At 33.6% G+C, this 12,083-nt stretch overlaps 1 protein-coding gene across 1 annotated transcript in view; it reads left to right on the forward strand.

Moving 5' to 3' along the window:
- Window positions 1–2,666: 2,666 nt before the first annotated feature.
- The window catches only part of LOTGIDRAFT_168619 (hypothetical protein), a gene marked incomplete at both ends in the record, with an annotated part of 14,481 nt that continues 5,064 nt past the window's right edge, over window positions 2,667–12,083 (forward strand). Inside the window, 4 exons of the mRNA XM_009066505.1 lie at window positions 2,667–2,757; window positions 5,571–5,656; window positions 11,429–11,528; window positions 11,668–11,750. Of these exons, the coding sequence (XP_009064753.1) occupies window positions 2,667–2,757; window positions 5,571–5,656; window positions 11,429–11,528; window positions 11,668–11,750 (360 nt within the window). The remainder of the gene's footprint in view (window positions 2,758–5,570; window positions 5,657–11,428; window positions 11,529–11,667; window positions 11,751–12,083) is intronic.

Consider the following 12,083-nt stretch of genomic DNA (forward strand, 5'->3'; position numbering starts at 1 on the left):
CGATAAGCCACGATGGTTTATCGATGAGATTATCCATTTTTAATCTGATTAGGTTAATCCCATCATGATCGATTTTACTCACTCTTCGTTAAATGTCTGCCTAAATAAACAATTATTGCAGGGTTAAATTTTTCTATCATTTCATTAAATAAATTACATAGAAATGATTATTTTGCATGATGGTTCATATCATTAGGCTCCGCAGGTGGCCCTTACGTGAGATCACCTTAACCTGTCTTTCTAGGACTGTAAATAATGTTTCAATTTAGCAACTTTAACATTCATTTTCAAAAGGAAACAGACAATATTTTCAAGCATAAAATTGCATTACATTCTGATAATTCAAATTGTAATTACGTCATAATTTCGTATTTCGCAAACCATCAAATCGAATATATAGTAATAATAAATGAAATGAATGGAGTTTTACGTCCTACTTGATGTCAAAAGCGAAGAACATAAATTAAAAATAACATTTTGTTATCAAAAATGATATTGAAAAAATTTTCAGTAAAGATTATCATATAACAACGAAAATTTCTGTACATGTTTGCATTAATTGTAGCATTCGTTACATTTTGCAAAATACAAAACATTCTAGGCCTATGTGAATATTAATTATTTTCTATGCATTTTATATATTATTTTCTACGTGTAATCTTGATCAAGAGTCTCACAAAAATATAGTAGGGCTTTTTGAAGTACAATTTCGTGTCTGAAAAATCAAATTTAGTTGACCATTGTCATATATTTGCTTTGCACGTAAATATATTTGATATTGTAATATGTCATTTTAGACAGTCATTAACAAATACAAATAGAACACAAATGCTTATTGTGGTAAAATTGCAACACGAGAATTTGATTCTTCTTAAAATTGACGAAAATGAAATAAGATTTAAAATTTTATGAGTAAATAGAAGGAAATCTGATATTATAATATGTAATTTGACACAAATTCAATGCAATAACAATGCTTATTGTTCTAAAATTTCATATTTCAAATATATTGTTTTGCTTTTAAAATCACGAACAGTTGACTGTGTGCGTAAATTGTAAAACAAAAAAATCACACAACGCGGTTTACTTCATATTCCAAATTTACGACGCGAATTTGATATAGTCATTTCGCGGTATATTTCATTAGTCAGTCATTAGCAAAAACCATGATATAGACGTAGTCATTATGCTAAAGTTTTCAATTTGTCCAATTTGCTCAGTTTAATGCACTTATATTTTTCTGTTCGAAATTATATTTTGCGATTAAATAGAAGCGAGCGAATATGATTTTGAATTGTTCGTTGCTGAATTGAAGCGATTCAAAGGATATTAAGAATAGAAGTGTAGCCTTAAAATGCAACAGAGTTTCCCAAAAAATCTATGAAATTTATCACCTGTTATTAAGAGAATTTCATGAGCGTCTTTATGAGCGAAAATGTTTTTGAAAATCTTTACTTTTAAGGAAAGAAAGATTTTCTCAAATTTATACAAAATGTTTCCGATAAAAATATAAAGAATTAAAAATATCAAAGGTATATGATGACTTGAAATTATATGAAAACCAATGGATTAAAGGTATCTTATATTTCCCCCGGAATGCCAAAAATGCTCCTCAAAAATAATACATGAATTTTCACATTAGACAAGGACACAATGATTTAAAATTTGAAAAAAAAACTCTTAAATTCCCTACGTAATGCAGCTGAATGTATTTTGATTTTCGAATGGCTTACGGCATCTTAACTTTTCAAAATTAATAAATCAAAAGAATCTATGACTTATGGTTTTTATTGAGGCATCTTTTCTATTTTCCGTCGATGAATTTTAATATAAAGCTATAGGCGTGTCTATAAGTACAAAGATTTCCAAATGTACCAATGCGTTCATATAAATCATGCATTATAAACTTTTAAGTAGAAGAAATTTAATAAACGAAAGGCATTTTTTATTTTGATTTACGGCTCTTGACTAAATATTATGTAAAAACATAAATTACCTGAACAACAAGCCTGTGTCCTGTATACAGTAGACTACGGTAGGGTAGCGATATTACTACAGCCAGTCATTTCATTGGTCGTGAAACTGTCGGTAAAAAAAGCAGGTTGAAGTTGTCGTAGTTTCGATTGGTAGAAATCTCAAGCGATACTAGTCTGGATGTTCACAATCAAACCATGTTGTTTTTACACGAGAGAGGGAGATGACAGGATTAAGAGTATGAGTGGTCGTGGAGGTCCAGCGATTACCCACAACAATATCATGATCAAATTAGTGTGTTTGTTTAAGCGAAGCCCACCACGGGATCGCCGAGGCAGAGCGTCACAGTCTTAATGAGTGAAAGCCGTCGACTCCACGGACTGGACTGATGGTTTAAGACTCCCCTAATGGAGTCCGTTGGTCATTTGTGGATTAAGACACACAACCGGACTTACACTGACCATTCTAATATTTCGGACTTATCATCCAATATACTGAACAGTGTTCATCCATAGTGGAATATATATATATATCAGTGATTGCTTGATGATACTTGTATAGTATATCAAGCATTTTATCTGATATATTCTTTGAGTGTTATTCTTTTGAATTCGCCGACGGATTTTTTTGTTTGTGGTTTTTGGTTTATAGTGTGGGTGTTTTTGTGAATTTGAATAAGATTACAGTAGACTATGTATTATACGGAATTATCTATACTTGCCAAATGCATCGCTCTATGTATTTTAACGTGTTTTCCTATTCTTATACAAGCCCAGCTTACAGGTAAGTTACTCACTTTCTTACTCTATTAAACACATAACTTAAATTTATTGGCATATTTTGCTTATTTAATGTACACGCTATCTTCATTACGATTTTGGCATAGTCATCTTAAAGTGGTACACCCCTATGTCGTTCCTTTACACGATGTTCTTCGAATGCTTAAGCGATGGATCCACTATGCAATTGTATATGAACATGAATTTTTGACTTGATATTCGAATAATTTTAGTTTTTGTACTAAGTAAAAGCCGTCATTCTAAATAGAACGTAAAACTCCATTCATTTCTGACGATAAGTTGAATGAACTGGCGTTTCGTTACATAAGCAAATAAAAACGTAGACATTTCGAGGTATGCAATCATCGCAATCTAAGATAATACTTCTATATCTAGGCGACTTTGGTCGGGAAAAATTAAAAGTAAATAAATTCGAGTTTTCTCTTAAAATGTCACTTTTTATCGGTATTTAAAGCCCGATAAGTAGGTCAAAGAAGGTTCGTAAATCATTTTTAATATGAACCATCAAATTTATTCTATTCATTTGTCAGACGACGATCAGTTTATTTCAGCCCAAAACAATAATTATAACATTTTTACGTAAATTGTTTACATTGATATTGCCGTAATATTTCCACAATATGTGAAACGCACGTGCAAATAAATAGAATAAGAATGCGCCCCCTGGAACGGATCAAAACAATATTTCTGTGAATTATTCCGCCTGGTTTTAGTGTTTGCCACACGGTTATTCTAGTCCGTAAACAATACACAACATTCCGACCGATAAATATGTATAATTCTTTAACGCATATTTCTTGATAAGTTTTCCTGTGTTGCAGCACACTGCACACTTGAGTTTATCAACTCGTACCAATTTCAGAGAGTTCACAATTCATTACTTAACATGACAAAATTTTTTAAAATTTCTTGTACATTAACTTAAATTTGTCTGGCATCAAAAGCTGCCAAAATATAACTAGGAATTTTACTGAAATATTTTACAGTGTAAAGTATATTAATGTAAATCAAATATCAAGTCAAAGTATGGCCCAAGGTCTCTGGCATTCTTTAGGTATAACTACATAGATCATATACTTGAAATCTCTACTCAATTGTATTGACATATGCTTCAAAATATTCGCCGCGTTCGACCTATTACTGGTTAGGATTTCAATATTCGATATCACCATTATTTGGGATTCGATTATCGCATAGCACAGTGCTTTTGACACTCTTGATTTTTAAAATCGGAATTAAGAATACCTAGTACATTTGTATTTGATATCTTAACTTTTTCCGTCATTGCATAACACAACAACTTGTTAAATATGTTCACCTCATAATAAAAAATGTATCTATCACACAATCAATACAATGCCTTAAGCCATGCGATCTCTATCTGAGTTACTATCTTAATATTGTCATCTAAAGCGGTGACATCAAAGAAAAGTACAGAAATAATCCATGTGAGCCTTCTTTTTTCCCTGAAATATCTTTTTACTTATAATGACAATAGGGCACGTTTTTGAATAGATTTCAAAATATAACAGAGCGTCGGCACAGTTAAATTTTCACGGTGTTGTATAGCGGGCTTTAGTGAATCACAGCAGGGTAGACGTTATTTTTCAAAATACAATCGTTGTTCATTTTAGCATTTCATTGACCGACTCATAAAAACATTTTCTAATTTTTAAAATTATTGTGTTAAAACTTCACAATGTACTGCATTTAACGCATTATTATCCTTTACATATTCGGCACATTTGAAATATTTCGTCATTGTAAATGTTAAAAATTCAATCAAAACGCATATGGAAATATTTTTCATTTAATTTGCTCAAATATCAGTGAGAAAATATTTCTAGTTTTATTTCAAACGAAATCTCAGAATAACCAAAAGACGACAAAATAAGACTAGTTTTTCCTTAAAAGTCAATTTCAAACTTCTCTTCCAAACCACGAATTTAAACATCATTTTTTTAAACGTTATTTAAAGTGGTAATTTACAAATAGCTATAGTAAAAACTCTATATAGGAGAAACCAAAATAACTACAAAAAACGACTCCGCATTGAAATAAGTCTCAATAGCTAGAAAGAGACAACAAAAACTTCATTCTTTTTAAATGGTCGATTGCTCTTTTGGTTTATGATGTGTAAACAACACAATTTAATAACAAAATTGCTCTTTTCTTTAACCATTCGTCAAAATCCTCGACAGTTCTGAAGGAAAATTGTCTCCAAATACGTCAAACAGGGGGTTTATGTAAATTGGCGTTGACAAGCAGTCAAGGAATCTGCTAAAGCGAAACGAAGAATTGACTAACTGGGTATAATTTAGGGAAGGGGGTATTGTTATGTGCAGACGATAGGGCAATTTTCTACCCTGGATATCGCCGGTAATAAAACAACAGACTTTGTTTGAAACATAATCATCTCGAACTCCCAATCCTGTATTCGACGGACACTCCCGACTACCCCGTGGTTAATTGCAGCCACCAACTTGATTATTATTGCACTACAATGAATACTAATGAAGTGGCTATTTACACTAAATACTCGTTAAATTAGCCTCTTCAAATTAGGAGAAGCAAATTGGTGTTACATAAGAGTCAACAATCGACATAACAGATTTATTAAATTTTTAATTTTCTTATGCTTTCAGGGGTCACTGCTTAATGTTTGATAAGTATCAAACACGTCGAACTTATGCTTTGAAATGATTTATGAGTCGATGTTTAATATTTTAAAATGTTTGATCAATTACTCCATTCTGTAATGCCTAAGTTTTCATGTAAACTATTTTGTTTTTTCAGGAACCGTTACACGATGCTACAATGAAGGCGGCGAAGTGAAGATTCAAGGAATTACTACAGACCCCTGCATTTCCTGCTATTGCATGGTAAGAAACTCTACGAATCATAGAAATATCGTTGTCATTCCTATCTCTCTTCTGCACCAAATGGCCTCCACCAGACGTCAAATCGACAACACACGTGTCTGTGATAAATGAGCACATAATACGATGACGTCAGAGAAATATGTGCACCACTTCTGTATCTAAGTTCACAAGAGAAAACATGTGTGTTTTTTATTGTTTTGGGCAAGACGTTTTATCTGATAGGCCACAAGGTTTGTTTGGGTGGTCGAACGATAGCCAACAGAAACGAAACCCAGTCCCACAGATAATGGAAATTCTTGAAGGCACAGGGCAGATATCTCCACTTCCAAATGTCATGTTTTCTCCAATAACAGAAATATGTTGTTCCGTACAATTGATAGAATCAAACAAAAATATCTTTAGGGTTTGGCGAATATCTTATTCATAAAGTTCTATATTGTTTGAAAATGTTATGCCAATTCAAATAGCATTAGCTTTTAGAGACAAAACCTCCAGGAAAAACCAATTCCTGCGAAAAAATTCAATCAAAAACAAGGCTTCGTCTAAAGTTCAAAAGCCGTATTTTCAGAAACGAAAAGATATTTTCGTGATATAAAATCATTTGATTCTAGAGCCAAGGAATTTTTTCCATCTCTTAATGAATTAGCCTGCATTCAATTTGTCTTAATTTTTAGTCAGAGGCTGAAGATTCGTCATACAAATTACGAATGCCCGTGGTGATCAAATTACGAACGCCTGTGATGATTAATGATGCTAGATTTCATGATAAAACTCATTGTCATTGTCTAACCAATCTTTTGTGTTTGGTCTTCTACTGAAATTCCTTCGTGCATTTTAACAATTGTGTAACTAAATAACCAGCTAAAAATTCTGAAAGAAATCTCAAAAAATTTCGACCACACAGACATTTATTAAATGCCAACAAATTTCGAGCGGAAATCGTTTTGCTCTTTTTCTATAAATGTGAAAATTGTTTCTTTTCATGAAATATTTTAAATGGAAAATACCAATTGCATTCTTGAAGATAATATTGTGTGCTAACTCTTTTTGGTTGGTTTATATCAATACGGCTAATGAAAACGTATAGAAAACGTTTTGAAAATTAATGAACAACCTTCGAAACATCGTATTATAATGATATTATGCAATGGCTTTCAAGGCAAACGAAGCGATCATCAAATTTCTTTCAACTTTATAATGAAAACTTGTTAAAAATATAAATACAAATATATAACAAATTTTCATTCAACTAAATTTTTCAATGAAACAGGTTTTTTTTTTCGACCGACTTCAACCAAGCAATGATAAACCGCCTTAAGAATTTGCCGTCTTTTTAAGTGCAATGTGGCTGAAAATTCGACTCGAGAATGTGAACTTGATTTTTCATTCTTATCCTTTATTAGGTTGCTTAAATGAACATTAGACATTGTAGAAAACACGAGGGGGTGTTCTCTGACACTTAGCCAAATACTTTAAAAAAAAAAAAAAAAATATATCCCTTCCCCTTCTTGCTTGATGACGATTTTTCCGTCAAACTCGCTTCAGATAATTTTTGTAATTAAATAGCCTCGGGTAGAGGTCGCCCGACTGTTGACTGAAACCCGAAATCGCATTAGATATGACTATTGTTAGGACCCCTGTCTCTTTTGAAAGGGACTCGGAAAATGATTCAATTCATGAAACGGTCGCCGATATTGTGTAAAGTTTAAGTTTTGGATCATTTATGAAATAGGGCCCACCCATGTGGCGAGGACCGGTGCCCTTTGTACTGTTATATTTATTTGAGAAGGAAGAAAGAGCTTGAAGTAATGCACCGTACTTAAACACGTCCCCTACTTTCTACAATTTGTCAGCACGTGTCGCATGCATAAATTCACTTAAAGCTGGCTTTCCCATTATTTGGAATTTTTATGTAGCCAAGAAACCAAATCTTCGTTTTGGGTGTATCTAACGAATTCCGGAATTCATCATAAACCATCATAACACATCCATTCGGCACCATTCAAAAGTTTGGAGGCTTTGATCATGTTTGTATCATTGGTATTATTTCGTACTTACGACCTGGAGGCGTTTCCTCAAATACAGATAACTGTAGGAGATAATAATTTTATGATTGCAAAGAATTCCGCGATTGTTTTTCAGCTATGCAGATTCTTTGGAAGATAAGGCAACTAAAAAATCAGAATGTACTAAGTTGTACTTTAATTTAAAAAACACGAAACGAACAATGACAAGTTTAACACATGAAAACTTGACAGCTTCTCGTAAGATTTGGTTCGTAACAGTTTCGAGTGTTTCCGAACAAAAAATAAATTTGTTTAATATACAGTTTCATTTCCCCACCTTTGGATCATGGCTAGTGAAGTGAAATGCACTAGAAAACTACGTCCAAATGGTAATTTAAAAATTTGTCTAAAGAATGGAGTTCACCAAGGCGACGTCTTTCCTCCTTCCTATTTCTTCGTGTGTATAAATGAATAACAGAATTGCCCTGGCATACAAAATTATGAGGTTTTCTGATCTTTGCCTTTATCTTAGAACCACCAAAGTGAAAAAGCATGTTTGAAAATTCTTTGAATGTGTTATTTCATCACCTTTTGCGAATTTCACGGCCTAAACGTTAATTTTGAATTAATTAGGTGGTTTAAAAAAGCAGGTGTCGGTCGATGTCAGAGTATTTCTAGGCCGACTTGCATAACTGTAAATGTGAATTCAAGTTTTGCTTTTTTTTAAATGTACCACATCCATCAACAGGGCATTCTAAACTGTCATTTTCAACCACCTGCGAGGAACATTTTCAACCCATAAAACATGAATTATGTACGTTTCATTTGCTTTCTTGTATCTCATCAAAAAGTTTATGTTTCACTTTATGGTGAAGAAACTGCAAAGAAGTCAGTTTTGAAATAATGAAATTATAACTTTTTATAATGAAATTTCGCTTTTAATGATGATTAAACTTTTATCCGCCATCTTGGAAAATTAAAATTGCATGCAGTTGATATTCTGTAAAGGAAAAATAATTACCGTTTCGGAAAAGAAAATTGAATTGCAGTACTGGAGATGAAATTTGCATGTAGGCTAAATTCTGTTATGCTGTAAAAATTAGAATCGCATGTAGTCTACATTTTGAAGAAAAAGTGGTTCGACATCTTGAAAGATACAGCCTGTTTTTTGCGAACTGACTGACATCTTCAGAAATGAAATTTGCATGTATAGTCTATACATTGTTAGAAAACAGCTTTGAAATCGCACTTCCATTCAGTTCAATCATTCGTATATTAACATTCTAACATAGATACCAGTCGTTTCTTTCTATTTTTATGGATTCCTCTAATTCGTCTGCCAAAATATTCTAAATCGGTTCTCGTGTGCAGCACTTTTTCTGAGCACAAAACAATTAGATCTATTCTTAGCGACTCATTTCAAAGACAAAACAATCTTAATGTGAACCAACCACGAGGTGCCAACAGCAGAAATTTCAAATTCTTTGCCGCTACCTGGGCGCTAATTGCTCCTCATAATTTTCTTTGATCTTTTGCCGAAACGTCCATTTGAATTAAACAGGGTCTTTGTCGCCTCGACAGTAAAATTGACATGCTACTCGTCGTGAGGGGCATTTCCTATCATAAAACTGTTGACTTTACTTATTATCCGTTTATTGACTAACTAATTTACACCTCGGGGAATCAAGTGGTTTAATATTTGACTATGCCGATAGTTGTGTGATATGTAGAGATTTACAAACAAGTACAACATTAAAGACTAACTAGCTTAACCAAATCATGCTTTGGAAATCCTATTGAATTTTTTCTTTGGTCTTTCCACGGTAGGTACTTTGTGCTATCGACCCTTCCAAACATGTAAAACATTTTACACACTAACTTAACTAAATCGTGCCCTCTAAATTTGTCTTTCCAACCCTGCTGGGATTTATGAACACTACCGTATCGGTCATTTCCTTTTATTGTCTTTTAAACGAACGAACTCAAGGTAGCCATGATTATAAACAAATAAACAAAATGAGCCTAAAATTATCTCTGTGGTTAATTGTGTTTTATGCTAAGTCAATGGTAAACAGACATCGCTGTTTTTTTTTTCTCAAATTGAAAAATGTTTTTTTATGGTTATAAATTAGGAATAAAATAAATTATTTGTAAGCCGTCTACAGTCTAGTCACAATCTGGGGTTTTTCAGAACGAGTCGTGTGGTGTTTCTCCTGGCCGTCTGGTGTCTTTCACCTGTCGTTTGGCAAACAAACTGAGAACTTAAAGAGGCGAAGGCTCGTAGAGGGGGATGTGAACAAAAAACAAGTTTTCCATATTTAGTAATTCTTTAGGACTCTTTCACTATATGGGATCCTATCAGTTTGAAAAAATGACCCCACCTCCACAAACCAGGCTGTTCACGCCCACCCCTTCCGTAACTATTTACACAATAAAACTTTTTATTATATTAATTTTAACATGATAGGAAAATATTACATTTGATCGGCATGAAGTGGGGCGTCGACTTTCAAACGTGGGCCGAAAATGTCAAAGGAGCTATAGACATTCTTGAGGGTCGCGAGTACGATGTGTAGGCCTATTTGTCTCGTAGGTTACCCACGGTTTTCTTTAATGAACTGAGGGCTGTCACTGGGGACGGTGCAAACACATAATTTTATTTTAATGCAGTTATTAATAGTGTTCTAATACTTAAACCAACTTCAGTGAAAGCTCCTACTACCCATTAACGGATTACTGTTACACCGTTGAAGTCTGACGGCGGTGTACAGTGTATTTGGTCCTAGTTAATAATGCCCTACTGATTATTATATAGTTATCTTTATCGAATTAGAAAACAAACATTATAAATCTGAAGGGGTCTGAAATGACACTTGACTGATACCATGAAATATTGCTATAGTCTACTACCCGGTGATCAAAACATGTAAGCAAGCTATAGAACAGCCTATCGACCACGCCGCCTCGTCGCCCTGTCGCCTTTTCTGATAAGGAAAACTTCATTTTTTTAATGGTCATTAAAATGTCTTGAGGATACGCCTACAATTTATTAAAACATTAGGCCTACTATGATATTACGTCATAAGTGTCTTTCGACGCCATCTTGAATTACAAATCAAAATGGCGACTATTTAAGACGTACGCGTTAACCAACGTCGAAAATGCTAAACACTGTTTCAATTTGTAAAATGTATGCAAGCATGTTGACGAATAATTGTCAAAGCCAAAATATTTACTTGGTCATATCGTTCTGTTTAACATTCATGCATGTAGTCTGTGTCTGAGTCGCGAACGCCCAGACGTTTACATGCAATAATGTCTTCAATATATCACAATGAGAGTGAGATAGGGATGTGTACACTTTGTTGACAAGTCTCTTTTCAACGTGATTAAAATTCGAACTATCTTTGAACATTGGGGGAAAGGTTTGCAACGGCGACTCGGGGTCTGGACGAAGGGCGCCGTTTGTGGTAATCACTGGTCTACCGCGATTCACTTCAAACTAGAGAAGCGACTAAGTAAACAACGTCTATCACTTTCGCCGGTCTACAGATAAAAATTAAAACTTTTCACTGCGACAGACATAGAAAGCGTTTTGATGTCCAATATTTTCAATTTATGACCCTCGTACAAGCTGTCCACCAAACTGTCCTGTGCCCGTGCTTTCGTAATCCTTTATCTGGAATATAACCCTTTTGTCATATACACCTGTATACTGCTTAAGCTTTGAAATAAATTTTAAAACATTTTTCTGCTTTTTTTCCAGGATGGTTATGTCCAATGTGATAAGAAAAAATGTGACAACTTAGATGGATGTCATGCTATTTTATTTGATGGTCCCAAAAGATGCTGCGACACTTGCAAAGGTAAGCAGAAAATTTTAAGTGAAATTTTCTAAAAAAAAAAATTAAAATAAAAAAATTATTGAAAATTTAAAAGAAGTCTTATTTTAATTCTAATTCTCTTCCTGAGCTTTTTTGATAATTTTAATATTTGTTTTTCAAGGTTGCCGATTAAACGGAGTCAAACACGAAAGCGGTAAATCTTGGTTCGATAAACGTGATCGCTGTACTTCCTATTCCTGCAAGGTAAGACTAAAATCCTTTCAATTTCTTCTTCAAATGGTCGTTGAATCGAACACACCTCAATTTGATTTGACTTCGTTCCAACCAATACAGAGATAAAATCATAATTGTACATTTTCCAACTGCATTGATAATTCTTACCTGCCGACGGCCTCTTTTGAACTTTACCTGTTTGGGTTTAATACAGAGATTTGTAGAAAATCTGCGACTAAGCTATCATTTGTTTAGGCTGCCCTTTGTTATTTGTTTCTAAAATCATATGTCAACAGTAGCTCTGACTCTAATGGCGGTGCTCATTCCGCGGACTATAGCTTGAAGTCTGTACATTCTATAGAG

Source organism: Lottia gigantea (assembly GCF_000327385.1).
Source record: "Lottia gigantea unplaced genomic scaffold LOTGIsca_77, whole genome shotgun sequence".
In the NCBI taxonomy this organism is placed as follows: Eukaryota; Metazoa; Mollusca; class Gastropoda; family Lottiidae; genus Lottia; species Lottia gigantea.